The sequence below is a fragment of the Saccopteryx leptura genome, chromosome 3, assembly GCF_036850995.1.
Source record: "Saccopteryx leptura isolate mSacLep1 chromosome 3, mSacLep1_pri_phased_curated, whole genome shotgun sequence".
In the NCBI taxonomy this organism is placed as follows: domain Eukaryota; kingdom Metazoa; phylum Chordata; class Mammalia; order Chiroptera; family Emballonuridae; genus Saccopteryx; species Saccopteryx leptura.
In genome coordinates, this window is record NC_089505.1 from 96,977,255 (window position 1) to 96,993,308 (window position 16,054).

Below are 16,054 nucleotides of genomic sequence, written 5' to 3' on the forward strand. Positions count from 1 at the left end.
CCATTAAAATAGTCCTGTGTGTGTTCTTTTATTTTGAAAGATAGTGGTTAAAATACCCTGTGAGTAAAATGAGGGGAGTGGAGGGGAGGGGATTAATCTCCATGTTTGGACATGGACTTGTGACAACCTTTAGGAATTGTTCTAGATCACTCCTTTCCATCTTCCTCAAAAACTAGCCATCACTCAGCCTGGCCTGTGGTGGCGCAGTGGATAGAGCATTGACCTGGAATGCTGAGGTCTCCGGTTTAGGCTTGCCTAGTCAAGGCACATATGACAAGCAATCAATGAACAACTAAGAAGCAACTATGAGTTGACACTTCTCATTCCTTCCCCTGCCCACTCCTCTCTCTGTAAAATCAATCAATAAATTAAAAAATAAATTTTTAATGAGATCTTGAAAGAAAAAATATGTAGCCATCACTCAAAGTGTTGAAATGACAAAGGGAGCTTCCAGTTGACGTTATTTCTGTGATGTACTGGCTGTGGCCCTCTGCGGAAGGTGCCGGAGGGTGTTCCCAAGCGGTGCAGAGCGCGCTCCGCAAGAGCTGCCTCCCGGCTTGTTTCCGCACCCCAGGACTTGTCTAGACAGAAAGGAGAGTAACACTCTTAAATGAAACAAAATCATTTATAGATGCTCACATTTGTGAAATGGTCATTTTATTTTTGTCAGGTTGTATTATGAGATGTAATGTGTTTTTCCTCCTTCTTTGCAGGTACTGGTTTTGGATTAGGAGTTGTTTTCTCACTTACCTTCTTTAAAAGTAAGTGTAATTCTGCCTTTTCAACATAATGTCCTAGTGTACATACATACACTTAGCAGGGACATCTACATGGCTGCCAGCCTAGGCATTTATGGGTTGAGGTAGCTCGACAAAGAATGTGGACTCAAAAGAGGTCACAGTGGGTTGAGCATCTCCAGAATTCCCCTGGGCGTTGAGTCAGGGTGCTTGCTCTCGTAAATATGATACCATTTAAAAGCCTGTACTTTATGCTAGTGAGTCATTTGGTCAAATCTACGTGCTCAAGTATTTCTAATTAATTACCATTTTTTTTCAAAAGGAACTTGAAAATGAGAGTTCTTCTAGTAATAAAAACAAGTGGACCAGAAAAACACATGCTTTTTTCTTTTTTAAGACTTTATTCATTTTAGAGAGGGGCGGGGAGAGGAGCAAGAAGCATCAACTTCCATACGTGCCTTGACCAGGCAGCCCAGGATTTCGAACCGGTGACCTCAGCAAACACATGCTTTTTGATCAAAAATTCTAAGCCACAGGCAGGCAATATCCCTTTCATTCTTTGGAAGAGCTGAAGTTTGGCTGTTGACCTCTTTATGTGAAGAACTAGTGGGAATACATAACTAGAATGTCATAAATAACACATCGTGCTGAAATGGAATAATCATTTACAGTACTGGCTTAAGTAAACCTTGTGACTTACTGTAATCAAAATATATATAAGTATTGGTGAAATTCATAGATAGTTTAAAAATTCAAGCACCTTACTGAGAGCGTATTATTTCTGTTAAGGTTAAAAAATTAGTTGAACCTGACCAGGCAGTGGCGCAGTGGATAGAGCGTTGGACTGGGATGCCTAGTACCTAGGTTCGAGACCCCGAGGCGCCAGCTTGAGCGCGGGCTCATCTGGTTTGAGTAAAAAAAAAAAAGCTCACCAGCTTGGACCCAAGGTCACTGGCTCAAGCAAGGGGTTACTTGGTCTGCTGTAGCCCCATGGTCAAGGCACGTATGAGAAGGCAATCAATGAACAACTAAGGTGTTGCAACGAAAAACTGATGATTGATGCTTCTCATCTCTCTCTGTTCCTGTCTATCTGTCCCTATCTATCCCTCTCTCTGACTCTGTCCCTGTAAAAAAAAAAAAAAAAAAAAAAAAAAAAAAAAAAGTTGAAATGAGCAAATGATTAGAACTGTTAAAGAGAAGTTAAAAGGTTCAACTCTGTCTACTGTTTTTATATTGTACCATTATGTACCATTCATATGTACAATTATTAATACCTCAAACCTGGCAGCATAAGTACTTAATAAATACTTGGTAAATTAATAAGTTTACTAATAGCCTCTTTCTTCCTTTTTTTTTTTTTTTTTGACGGTTGATGAAACATTGACCAAATGCAGCATAATATGTCATCTGTATAGTGCATGTTGAATATTTATTGAACAGTATGTATTTGAGCCAGAGAAAAAGCTGTACTTCTCCTAACGGTGCCCTATTGGACTTTTCCTGCTCACTAGGGAGAATGTGGCCCCTGGCCTTCGGCTCTGGCATGGGATTGGGAATGGCCTACTCCAACTGTCAGCATGATTTTCAGGCTCCATATCTTCTACATGGAAAGTATGTCAAAGTATGTACCAAATGGATATTTCTCTTTCTTTCCAAAGAAAAAGAGTTGTTTCCTGCGTCCCTGAAGAAATCATTTTTTTTTTAAAGATTTTTAGAGAGAGGTTGCAGGGGGGAGGGCAGGAAGCATCAATGCATAGTTGCTTCTTGTATGTGCCTTGACCAGGAAGCCCGGGGGTTCAAACTGGTGACCTCAGCGTTCCAGGTCAATGCTCTATCCACTGCACCACCACAGGTCAGGCAAGAATTCTTTATAGTTCATATAATGAATAAATTATGTGTCATATGACACTGCTGAGATCCTCATTGTTCTCTGGCCTTTAATGATGTTGACGCTGCTTTGATGCCTAAAGTCTCTCCCCTCCCCTGTACCTTGAGGTGCATGCTGATATGTTAGTCTACAGGAATTGATAAAACTGACTGAAAATATATCATTGTGGTAAAGAGATCTGTGTAAAATATCTGTAAGTAGTGCTTTTGTTCAAGTAGACATCTCTTACATACCCAAGCTAAACTTGAAGACTTCTGAGACTTAGTCATCATTCTGCTTTTTATAAAGAGGACAGATTCTTTTCTGTTTGTATATATGTTTAATTGAATTTATTGGGATGACATTGGTTTGTAAAACCATGCAGGCTTCAAGTGTACTGCTCAGCAAACCACCTCTGCCCACTGCATCGGATTCCTCCGCCCCTAGCAATGTCTCTTTCTGTCTCCACTTCCCCCCACCTCTGTCCACCTCCTCCTAGCCCTCCTCCCCCTTCCCTCTGGCCATCACCGCACTGTTGATGGTGTCTCTGTGTTATGTGTATTGTATGTTTTTTGGCTAATTCCTTCACCTTAGTTCTTGAGTGTATGTCCCACATTATCCTACCAAAATCCTTGTCTACAGATGGACTTTTAATAATGCAGACAGGAAGAAAAATTATAACATGCTTCAAGAGGGAAGAAGGTCCCTGGCCTGGTAGCTCAGTTGTTTGGAACATCGTCCTGATATACCAGGGTTGCAGGTTCAAACCCCTGCTGGGGCACAGATAAGAATTAACCAATGAATGCATGAATAAGTGGAACAACAGACTGATATTTCTTTCTCTCTCTCCCTTCTTCTCTCTGTAAAATTAATCAAAAAATTTTTTAAAGGGAAGAAGGTGGCACATTTTCTTGAGATTTCTCATTCATTGCCTTACTTTAGAGTACTGGTTACTGTGGGGTTTAAGGGAAAGGAGCACAGGCAGCTGGGTGCTCAAGGACAGAGAGGTGTTTTGTTTTTATATCCCCAGGGCCTGGAACAAGGTGGGCACTCAGATAAATGTAAAATGAATGAATGAAGTAAATAGTGTATCCTATTAGAGGTGTTAATGGCCTCAGGCTTACTAAGGCATAACTTTTATAGCAACACAAACTTCAGCAAAGAACTTCACATTCCCTGGATATGTAGAATCATCTACTTTCTGGGTTACCCTTGTGCTCACTGTGATCTGGGCAGCCTCAGAGGCTAGTGGAAAGATCACAGAAGCCAGGAGACCTGCGTGGGAGTCCTGGTCTGTCACATGCTTCCTATGTGGTCTTGAATTGTTCACTTCTGAGGTGCTCTTTTCTGTCTATAAAATGAGGATAATAATTTCTACCAACAGGCTTGTTTTGGGAAGTAAATGAGGACATGGTTGTAAGCTATGAGATATCATATTATGTTCGTTATTGCAGTTGAGGCCAGCCAAGCAAAGGTGATTGACTTGTTCATTGTTCCATCATAATGACAAGTAGAGCAGAAAATGTGGTTGGTAGAAATGAGTGTCCCAATTCTGGTCAAAAGCTGTTAACAGATCTCTAATGACAGTATCCCACCACAGCTCAGTAGCTTCTTAGACCATGCCCAGGGTGTCAGCTCCCTACCCACCATCCTGTGTGTGGTTGGAGAGAGAATTGGGAGTAGGGAGAGCTGACCAGTTAGGAAGTGGCAGGCCTTTCGCTGCCTTCCATGTTAGTGAGCCACCTCTGTGCTGGAGCCAGGGTGAGGGAATCAGAGGGACAACACAAGAAGAGGCACAGCTGCGTCAGACGGAGTTGACGACAGGCAGTTTCCACTGCTTCCCAGCCCGTCACTGTATTGGCACCACGACTGAATTTGGGGGAGAATAGAAAGGAACAGGGAGAGGGGAGTGTTAGGTCTTTTAATTGTTTGAAATGTTCCAAACTGAGTTGCCATGGATAATGGCTCGGGTGATTACATGCATATTATATATTTAATGGCTGGGAGTTACTGTGGAAAATATTGTTACACTTTTTACAGCCTTGTGTGTATTGCTCCAGAATGGCCTTGTAACTTTATCTGAACTTGAATCTGTGCCTCAATGTTGTCATCCTCCATTTTTTAAAAAGAGGAGCAGCCTGACCTGTGGTGGCACAGTGGATGGAGCGTCCACCTGGAATGCTGAGGTCGCAGGTTTGAAATACTGAGCATGCCCGGTCAAGGCACATACAAGAAGTAACCATAGTGATGCTTCCCCTGCTCCTCCCCCAACTCTTCTAAAAATCAATAAACAAAACAATCTTTTATAAAAGAGCTAAATCCCAGCCTGGGGCTTTTTGATGTAGTCATACTATGGTAGTTGCTTCTGAGTGCCTGCTATGCCCCATGGGTCATCCTAGGTGCTCTCTGTTCTTTCTCTAGAGCCCCCAGCCCCCTGTAGATTGTGAGAGAGATGTTATATTCTTCATTCAGAAGATGGGAAATCTGAATCTACTGAGGTGAAGAAACTTGCCAGAGATCCCCCTCATGGGTAGGCTGAGTCCAGACCCATGTTTTCCCACACACCTCTCATCTCCCTGTCAGGGTTTAGGAATATACTTACTCAGGTACCGACCGTTGAGCCCTGTTCTGCTCCTTTCCCATTCTCCTTCCTCAAAGTTTGAGCCTTTCTTCAGAACCTGGGCAGGATGTATACAATTGTCTCATGAGACAGTTTTAAAGCAAACAGGACTGTAAGATTTTGGACCTGTGAGTCCCATGGATCTGACCTGCAGCAGCAAGTTAGAGAGGTTGTTAAAATGCTGTCCTTGCAGCCCTGACCCAAGTATCCTTGCTTTGCAGGAGCAGAAGCAGTGACTGCACCCAAGAACGTCCCGGTGGGAGGAGAGGAGAAGTCGTGTCTATTCCTCAGGAATACTGAAGTGCCCTGGAGTAAGCTGGCATTCTTCTGTAAGGATGTCATCAGCAGTGCTTTCAACTGCAGCACACTGTCTGTGTATTTGAAACCAAGTCTGTTTCTTGTTTTGTATTTTCTCTCTGGAAATTGCAAGGAGGCGGTCTTGAAGAAATAAATTAAACAAAAATAGGCAGCCCAGTGTATTGTCTGCGTCTCTTTGCCTTTGGTATCTGAGCATGAGGAAGATGATACCTGAACTGACAGTAGCTGCGAGCGCCTGGTTCCAGCCTCTCTGAGAACCTTCCTGAAGCCACAGCTGCTGTGCACTCTTAATGTGTAGTGTTCAGAACTGTTCCGCCTCACAGATTGTGGGTTGGAGGCGCTGCTGTGCTGTCCGATGGAGGTGACGAGTGTCGAGGAGCCGGCCTTGGATCTCAGCTCTCCCTGGTCTGTGCTCTTCTCCCCAGTGGGCCCGGCGGGTGTTCTGGTGGCACCCACTGCACTGAGGTCTGGTGGCTGGCTGCGTTGGCAGGGTGTGCCACCTGGCTCTGCCCATGGCTCACGGCATAAGGTCACGATTTTTGCAGACACAGTTTAATTTTTTTTTGTATTTTTTTTTTTTTTTGTATTTTTTTTTTTTTGTATTTTTCTGAAGCTGGAAACGGGGAGGCAGTCAGACAGACTCCCGCATGCGCCCGACTGGGATCCACCCGGCACGCCCACCAGGGGGCGATGCTCTACCCATCTGGGGCATCGCTCTGCCGCAATCAGAGCCACTGCAGCACCTGAGGCAGAGACCACAGAGCCATCCTCAGCGCCCAGGGAAACTTTGCTCCAATGGAACCTTGGCTGCGGGAGGGGAAGAGAGAGACAGAGAGGAAGGAGAGGGGGAGGGGTGGAGAAGCAGATGGGCGCTTCTCCTGTGTGTCCTGGCTGGGAATCGAACCTGGGACTCCCGCACGCCAGGCCGACACTCTACCACTGAGCCAACCGGCCAGGGCCCCGCAGACACAGTTTTATTTTATTTTATTTAAAAAAAATTTTTTTTTTAAATTTATTCATTTTAGAGAGGAGAGGGAGAGACAGAGAGAGAGAAGGGGGGAGGAGCTGGAAGCATCAACTCCCATATGTGCCTTGACCAGGCAAGCCCAGGGTTTTGAACCAGCGACCTCAGCATTTCCAGGTCAATGCTTTATCCACTACGTCACCACAGGTCAGGCCATAGTTTTAGAGCTACACACAGTCCAGGCTTCAGCACTGGGGCTTTGTCCTGGGGTTTGGGAGAGTGCATGGCATACCCCCCTGGCTGGAACAGCACATTTAGGCTAGATTTTTGTCTTCAGGTGGCAGCTAAAACTTGAGGACAAAAGTGCCACTTCTAATCCCCCCTTCATGGGCTTATTTCTGTGGTTTCACTTTAAATAGGGAGGCTGGACACAAAAGTAGTAGCAATTACTCCTGAAAATAGAACCCCAGCACTCAGTTTTTCATATCTTATGTCTCTCTCTATAGTAATATTAAGATAGAGCTTGATCCCACCTGTTCCTTTATCCTGTAAATGTTGTTTGAGCACCTACCTGAATTAGGCACTGTTGTAGGCAGCCTGTTTCATCCCTTAATACTTGTCTTCTCCATATTGCTTTAAAAGTTACTATTTCCTCCCAATTTTTCCATTTTTCAGGCAGAGAAAAAAATAACAGCCCCCCCCCTCCCCAAAGAAAGACAAAAACAGAAAACACAGCCCCGCTGCACTCCTCTAGACAAGTCAGAAGGCTTGGGAGTAGAGTGGATGCCTCACTCAGCCTTGTGTGGGCTCCTGGGCGCAGGCCAGCCAAAGGAGGCACTGGCTGTTCGCTCCAATTCCAGTGCTTTGTGTTTCTGTCTTGTAGCTCTTAGCAGGGACTGGCCCAAAGCACAATGCCTGATCTTGTCCCCAACCCTGTCCCCACCTCAGGTCAACCTTCACAAAGTTCCAGTTTGTTGGCAAAGGCACGAGTTCTGTTCTACTCTTAAGAATTGTTCGAAATTCAAGTGTCCTGGGGCCCTGTTCCCTTGTGGGGCTTTGAAACTTTGACTTTGCTTCTTGAATGCCTTTCTGGAACCAAATGCGAGGAAGTTCATGGGTTTGGGCAGAGAGAGAGATGGGAACCCAACGGGGCACAGAATAACACTGTGGCGCCCCTAAAGAGGCCTGCTCTGCCAACATACATAAATACATATAGTCTGAGCTTGACACTGTAATTTGGCCCAGACAATATGTATTTTGAACTCATTTAGGTGGATGACTGGCATTTCTAGTCCCCACTGGGGGAGCCTTTATCAGGCTACATTTGTCTTACACAGAAGTATGCCTTTGTTTTTGAGAAATGGCCCCAGAACACACTCTGTTGAGCTGTCTGCTTGAGTGAGTGTCATCCTCTCTCATCCATTTCGAAAGATCTAAAGGTGCAGTCTCGACATTCTGCTTGCAGGGAATGCAGAGATTGGGCATGGCGGAGAAAATCTATGTAGTTTTGCTTTTAGTTTTTCCAAACCTCACTGTTGACATTTTTTTTTTAAATGTAACCAAGCCATAATCACATTTTACTTGTTGTGGTGCATTCTGATTGTATTGTTACAGGTCTATTTTTGAACCTGTCCAAATAAACTCTGCAAAGTGTTTCCACAAGGATGGACTCCGTGGGGCTGGAACAGCCTTCCTCCTCACTGGTACCGAGACACAAACGGTTTCCTGTTGCATGCTTTCTAATTACATAAATGCAAAGGGGTGGAAGGGAGAAAGTGGAAATTCTAAGTACCAAAAGGAATGTTAAATTTAGAATAACAAGCTCATCTGGAAGCTATCACCACTTTTTTCTTTAAGTGTTCTGCATGCACCACTTCCCCTCAGACACCAAAGGATGATTTCAGGGTAACTGGACCTGGGCAGGAGCAGGGCAGAAGTTCCCATGTTAACTTATTACTGAGAGTGAGTCAGTAATGAGTTATAGTGGATGGGGAACAAGTTGGGAGACCATAGGATTTGAAGCCGGGTGACTTGGGTCCCAAGTCCCTGCTCCACCATTTACTTGCTATGTGGCTATGAGGGTGGTGGGTTTTCTTAAGCTCTTCAAACTTCTCTTTTATCTGTAAATGGAGAAAATGTAATTCCTACCTTATATCTTTGAAAGTCAAATACATGTGCTAACACAAGTATTTAAAAAGTTGCTGGCCCTGGCTGGTTAGCTCAGTGGTAAAGCGTTGGCCTGGCGTGCAGAAGTCCTGGGTTCGATTCCTGGCCAGGGCACACAGGAGAAGCGCCATCTGCTTCTCCACCCCTCCCCTTCTCCTTCCTCTCTGTCTCTCTCTTCCCCTCCCACAGCCAAGGCTCCATTGGAACAAAGACAGCCTGGGTGCTGGGGATGGCTCCTTGGCCTCTGCCCCAGGTGCTAGAGTGGCTCTGGTCACAACAGAGCAACGCCCCGGAGGGGCAGAGCATCGCCCCCTGGTGGGTGTGCCGGGTGGATCCCGGTCGGGCGCATGCGGGAGTCGGACTGTCTCTCCCCGTTCCAGCTTCAGAAAAATAAATTAAAAAAAATAAATAAATAAAATAAATAAATAAAAAGTTGTTGCTATTTGAATCTGAATAGAGGGCATGGTTTTAGCGGTAGATAGGGGACTCTTCCGGAACAGAAAGGGCATAATCTTTGGGCTCCAGTTGGCTCTTAGAGTGTACATTAGCAAGGTCTGAGGGAGGAAATGGACTTCTTGAATGAGTTCCTGGTAATAAGCCTAAAAATTGTTAGCAAATTGTGCATCTTCCCAAACAAGTATTAATATCTGCTGTGTTTACCCTGCTCCATTAAGATACAGGTAAAGTTTCTGTGGCTTCTCCCCTTCTGAAATGCCACCTTAGCTTTCTGAAAATCAGAGGTACTTACTGAGCACACAGTCTCAGTGCTGGGCCAGGAGGGGCAGAGATCACTGAAGAAACCAAATGGGGGACTCGAGCTCCCCAAGGCGCTCTGGCATGGTTGGAAACAGGACAATGACTGAACATTTGCATGTGGGATAATTGCCTTCAATTGTGCCATCCTCACTTGAGTTCAGAGTCAGAAGGTGAAAGGTGGAGTCAAGAATTCTAGGAGGAATTCAGGAGTGGGCAGGGATGAGACTTGAATAGGGAAGAAACCGGAACTAGGAAGAGGAGCTCATTACCAGCTGTCGGTCAAGTCATCTTAATTCCTGGTCTAGCCAGTTTGAAGCAGACAGAACTTAATTTGATCACTTTGAATGAATATGTAACAATAGTATTATTGGGTACTAAGGCTTTACATACACTATGATCCTTAATTTTTACAACACTGATTAAAGTACTATTATCCTCATTTTACTGATGAAGAGACAGGTTTTGAAAGGATAATTTGCCCCAAGGACAGACAGCTAAGAGGTGACAGAAGAGGGCTTTCCACTGATTCCAGAACCCAGACTCTTTAACTCCTCTGCTGTGCTGGGCCAAAGTTGTTCAAACTGTGAAGGCTCATTCAAAATGGTTTAATCCAGTTTAAACCTGACTTGACACAAACCTGATTAAACTAGTTGAAATTGATGAGTCAGTTTTATTGAGTTTAAGTTGATAAGAATAAGTTGATCTGATTTGAAATCAGCTATATTTGCCTGATCTGTGGTAGCGCAGTAGATAAAGCATTGATCTGAAATGCTGAGATTGCCAGTTTGAAACCCTGGGCTTGGCAGGTCAAGGCATATATAAGAGTTTATGCTTCCTGCTCTTCCCTCCCTTATCAGTTCCTCTCCCTCCCCCTCCCCCTCTCCCCCTCCCCCTCTCCCTCCCCTTCTCTAAAATGAATAAATAAAATCTTTTAAAAAAATAGAAATCAGCCATATGTCTTAAGAGGTAAAAATAAGCCCTGTTCAGTTGGCTCAGTGGTAGAGCGTCGGCCTGGCGTGCAGAAGTCCCGGGTTCGATTCCCAGCCAGGGCACACAGGAGAGGCGCCCATCTGCTTCTCCACCCCTCCCCCTCTCCTTCCTGTCTCTCTCTTCCCCTCCCACAGCCAAGGTTCCATTGGAGCAAAGTTTCCCTGGGCACTGAGGATGGCTCTGTGGCCTCTGCCCCAGGCGCTGGAGTGGCTCTGGTCGCAACAGAGCGATGCCCCAGAGGGGCAGAGCATCACCCCCTGGTGGGCAGAGCGTCACCCCCTGGTGGGCGTGCCGGGTGGATCCCGGTCAGGCGCATGCGGGAGTCTGTCTGACTGTCTCTCCCCGTTTCCAGCTTCAGAAAAATACAAAAAAAAAAAAAAAAAAGTAAAAATAATAATTCCTGTGTTCATTAATCAGAAACATGACTGTCAACCAGACCTTCAGGTCAGTGATACTGATGAGTTGTGCTAAATCCTCGGAAATGTAATTAAGTATCATGACATTTTATTGACCCATGCCATCTCAAAAACTATATACACTTTCAGTTAGGGTGGGTTATTTTTAGGCATAATTTACAAACAGTAAAATGTACCCAACACTAGGTAGAAAATAGAAACCTTTTAAAATAATGTATACTGATAATATTTACTACCTTTATATTTTACTTTTAAAGGGTTACTTGATTTTGATATAATTTCTATACGTACAGAAAAGTTGTGAAAATAATACAAGGAACTCCTTTATACCCTTTACTGATTTCACCAACTGTTCACATTTTTCCTTATTTACTTGATTGTTTTCTCCTGTGTGTGTGTGTGTGTTTGTGCACACACACAGGTTTTTTGAACCATTTGAGAGTTGGAGACAGCACACTCATTTACCTCTAAATACTTAATTGTATCTTTTCTAACAATAAGGACATTGTCTTATATAACTACAGTGCAATGATCAGACTCAGGAAGTTCACAATTGATACAATAGTGTTATTCTATAGTACATATTCAAAGTTTGTAAATTGTCAAAATAATATATTGTCTAGCTCTTTCCCCCAGTCCAGGATCATGCATTGTATTTACTTGTTGAGTTTCTTTCTTTAGTCCAGAACAGTCCATCAGCCTTTTGTCTTGATCTTGACCTTTTTGAAGAGTACATCCAGTTATTTGTAGCATGTTTCACAGTTTGGGTTTGCCTGATGTCTCCTCATGAATAGATTTCAGGTTTATGGCTTCGGCCAAGATTTGATGTGTCCCCGTCTATGTTTTAGAGGATACCCATCCGTCTTAACATTAGGGAAGTGAACTTGGCTCACTTGGTTAAAGTGTTTGCATGGTTCGTCCTCCGTAAGTTTATTTTTCTCTTTGTAATTAATAAGGAAATTGTGGGGACATGCTTTTGAGACTAAATATCTTATTCCTTATCAAACCATCATTAGTTTTAGCATGCATTGATGATTTTTAAAATTCATTATTCCTTATTACTTGGCATTTTGTGAGGAAGAACTTACCCTTTCCCCCAAATATTTGTTCACTTATTTATATCAGTGTGGACTCATGGATTTTCATTTTACTAGATGGATTATAAGCCATTTCTGTCAATATTTATCACTCAAAATGTCCAGATTATTTTAGTAGGACCTCTTTCAAGCTGGTGCCTCTGTCCTTTTGACATGTCCACTTCATTCTTTAAGCACCAGACATCTCAGACTCTCCTGGTGTTTGCTTCCCCCAACCTCAGAGTCAGCCATTTCTCCAAGGAGCCCTTGTTCCTTTCAGTGGAGAGTGGTCATTGGAAACCATTCATTGTGTGCTCATTGCTATTCATGTGTCATTACTTCTGGGCCTCTCAGCAGACGGAACTACGAAATGGGTGTGTGTGTATGTGTGACCTTGAGTTCAAACCAACATCTGAAGTCCAAAACCTAGGGTTTAGCCTGGCCTCCCCCCACTCCCACTTCCTAATTCCCTCATCTAACAGTGAGAAACCTGCCTCTAGGAATTTAACTTCTGAAGAGAGGACTTGTAGATTAGGTATGTGTGTAGATGAGTGGAACTACACTCTGTGTCTTTGAGAGATGGCCATGACGTGTGTGTGTTCTCTGGCCTCTGCCTTTGTTGGTCTCCCTGCGCCCTCTGGTTTCTGGCCTCGCTGGCCCGCTGCCGTTCCTGCTCTTCTATCTCTGGATGTGACCCAGACCCAGGGTGTATTTTTATTATATTCATGGCATAGCTTTATCCTTACTGTTTTTCAGTTAGGGAGTTGGGTTTAATGTTTCCTATATTTTTAAAACTTCTAAATTAACTTCCTTTTTTTTAAGTGAGTGGCCCTGACTGCTCATTGCTATGGGTCAGTGACTTTCAGTCAGAAGAAAGGCTTCTCCCAAATTCTTACTATAGAGCACCCTCTGTTCTCATCTGAGCTGCTTCCCAGGATCACTGTGTAATCATGAGAAAGTCACTTGATCTCTCTGGGCCTCATTGTAAGGTGGTTGTAATGATTCCTTCCTGCCACACAGGAGATCAGATGTGAGGTCAGGCACTCTGTTATTGAGGAGAAAAGTGAAATAGCCAGCTAAATAGGGTTATTTTATAATATAATAAATTATGTAGCAAATTATGATCAAAAGAACACTCCCCTGCTTAGACTAGGGGTCTATCAATTATAATATCACATGACAGACTCTTTTTATACCACAGAAATAAATAAAAGGCCCACCACTGTGGGCCTTGACTTCTTCTCTCTGAGTTAGACTTTATGGATGAAACCAAAGTTCTACTTGTGTTACCAGGAAAGTGTAATCCATGTAATCTTGTCGAGTCCTGGTCCAGTAGAGGAGGGGGAGCCCGGGAGGATTGTTTCCACGCTGCCGAAAGTCAGCGAGTCTTCCAATGGCCTCTAGCCTCCAGTCTTTCCCCTCCCGTCAGTCTTAATGCTGTTTTATGCCTGTTGTTTCCAGTTCAGGAATTTTCAGTGGCTCGCCAGTAACATACGAACTATAGGTCCAAGTGATTTAGCCTGGCATTCAAGGCCCTCCAGCAACCAGCCGCTATCTCTTCCTCCTACTCTGTGCTCATGCACCTGCCATGGAATAAGATAGAGGCCGAGAACAGGGGCTCTGGAGCCACACTTTTGGGGTTTGAATTCCAGTTCTGACACATACTTGGTACAGGGCCTTGGAAATTATTTACTCTATGCTGTGGTTTCCTCATCTGTAAATGGGAGTGACAATAATGATTCCTACATCAAAAGGTTATGAGAATTAATATGTGGAAAGCACTTGAATACTGCATGGTATATAGTAATATTAGACTATACAGTATTAATATTGCTCCCTTTAGTCTCTTTTCTACATAGCAGCCAGTGTTAATATGTAAATTGGATTAAGTCAGCCCTCTGCTCAAGGCATTCCAATGGCTTTTCCTCCCATTTGAAGACAAAGCCAAAGTCACTACAGTGGACTCCAAGATCCTACAAGATCTGGCCCTCCTGGTCCAAGTCTGACCTTGACCCGCCATTTTTCATCTAGCTCCTCTGCTTCAGTCATTCTGTCCTTGCTGTCCCTTGAACACTGACACGTTCCCACCTCGGGGCCTTTGTACATGCTACTTTCTGTGGAGCCCAGTCTTCTCCCAGGTGTGCATACCTCTCGCTTGCTCGCTCATCTCCTGTAAGCCTTTACTCACATGTCTCCTCCTCAGTGAGACTGTCCCTGACCACTCTGGTTTTGTACCCCCCGCACACACCCTAATCTGCTTCCCTGCTTTATTCACTGGCATTGATCACTGTCTCAGTCTATCTTTAACAGCATATTTTGTTGATGTCCCAGAATGTAAGCTCACTGAGGGCAGAGATTTGTTTTATTTATTTATTTATTACTGCTCTGTCCTTAGTACCTGAACAGAGCCTGGCACATGGTAGGCACTCAATAAATATTTGCTGGGTGACTATTTCGATCAACTAAATCGAGTTATTTGTCCCCGGAACCCATTTTCCTTGGGCTGACACATTCAACCAAACAAGTAAGTTTTATCTCATAAATCCATGTACCCATCTGCCTGTGGCTGCCCAGAGGAGGGGTGTTAAGAAGGATTGTGAGACTATTTCTGGGCCAATCCATAAAGTGTTTTGTTGCTGGTGGCTGCTATGTTGCAGTAGAGGCTGTGCTCGTCAAGTGCAAATCCCTTTTTCTGGTCCCTTTCTTTCTTAGTACGGACTGCTTTCCCGACTTGCCCAAGTCTTGCTCACGTTTCAGGCCCCCGTTGAAATCTCCAGCAAGCCTACTGGGTCACGTTGGCCCCCTGGGACTTACTTGTCCCTTCTCTGAACTCCTCAGCGGCCCTCATGGCTGGCAGCTTCCTTGGCAGTGAGCTTTTCCTTTGCTCCGCCACTGTTTGTGGGTTTGCCTTCTGCCCTTAGAGCAGCGATTTTCAACCTTGTTCATCTCATGGCACACATAAACTAGTTACTAAATCTGCAGCACACTAAAAAATACTTTGTTTGCCAATCTGACAAAAAATAGGCATAATTTTTATTGATTTACAAAAAAGAATAATAATAATAATAGTAATTACCCTTTTTGCTCCGAGGTAACTTTTTTAAAAATTAGGTGCCTATACTTGCATATAAGGATTTCTGGTACTGAGAATTAGCCAATCAGGCCCAACCTTATGATGTGATGTGACCAGTAAGGTGCAACTCTATTATACGGCCTATATATTTTTGGTTCAAGACAGGGCATTCATACTGGATGGCTGTTGCTGTGTTGGTTGTTGCCATTTTTTAATTTGATAACCTAAAGGAAAAGAGGTGAGTGCCCCTGATTAAATAGTCAGGTATTGCATATTTTAAAAATTCTTGCAGTACACCAATTGAAAATCAGTGCCATAGATGGAAGTCCTTAGGCCTCATTCCATCTCCAGAACCTGGCACCATGCTGGACACTAAGTGAGCAGTCAAAAAAAAAAAACCCAAAAGAAATGCATTGTTTTTAATCAAGACTTTGAGAGATGAGTAATGAAGCTCCTTCAGATCAGTGTAAGGTTGTAAGATGCCGGAGAAGCTCAGAGATTCCAAGGAAAAGGTGACTCCGGGGATGCACGAGGCAGGAACTGAGCCTTGGTCAGCCTCCTCCGCAGTCAGCGCTCCCCGGAACTCTGCCCTTGGTGCGACTCGGCCCCCAGCACAGTCCCGGCCCCCAGCACAGCCTCGGCTCCCCAGAACAGTCCCGGCCCCCAGCACAGCCTCGGCTCCCCAGAACAGTCCCGGCCCCCAACACAGCCTCGGCCCCCAGCATAGTCCCGGCCCCCAGCACAGTCCCGGCCCCCAACACAGCCTCGGCCCCCAGCGCAGTCCGGGCCCCCAGCGCAGTCCGGGCCCCCAGAACAGTCCCGGCCCCCAACACAGCCTCGGCCCCCAGCGCAGTCCGGGCCCCCAGCGCAGTCCGGGCCCCCAGAACAGTCCCGGCCCCCAGCGCAGTCCCGGCCCCCAGCACAGTCCGGGCCCCCAGCACAGCCCCGGCCCCCAGCGCAGCCTCGGCCCCCAGCACAGTCCCGGCCCCCAGAACAGTCCCGGCCCCCAGCGCAGTCCCGGTCCCCAGAACAATCCCGTGCCTCAGCCCGGATCCCTCAGAGACGGGATTC

The 16,054-nt window shown here is 44.9% G+C and overlaps 2 protein-coding genes across 3 annotated transcripts in view; both read left to right on the forward strand.

The window, feature by feature from the left end:
* Positions 1-5,698, forward strand: part of MICOS10 (mitochondrial contact site and cristae organizing system subunit 10) — a 43,978-nt gene extending 38,280 nt beyond the window's left edge. The window contains exons 2-4 of one of the 2 annotated variants that reach the window (XM_066372036.1): positions 714-761; positions 2,249-2,348; positions 5,446-5,698. In XM_066372036.1, the coding sequence (XP_066228133.1) occupies positions 714-761; positions 2,249-2,348; positions 5,446-5,524 (227 nt within the window). In that variant the 3' untranslated portion in view covers positions 5,525-5,698. Of the gene's footprint in view, positions 1-713; positions 762-2,248; positions 2,359-5,445 lie in introns of both variants that reach the window. The other variant, XM_066372037.1, reaches the window with a different exon arrangement.
* Positions 5,699-9,994: 4,296 nt separating this feature from the next.
* The window catches only part of PLA2G5 (phospholipase A2 group V), a 315,873-nt gene continuing 309,813 nt past the window's right edge, over positions 9,995-16,054 (forward strand). Inside the window, exon 1 of the mRNA XM_066375276.1 lies at positions 9,995-10,002. The gene's annotated coding sequence lies outside the window, so the exon portion shown is untranslated. The remainder of the gene's footprint in view (positions 10,003-16,054) is intronic.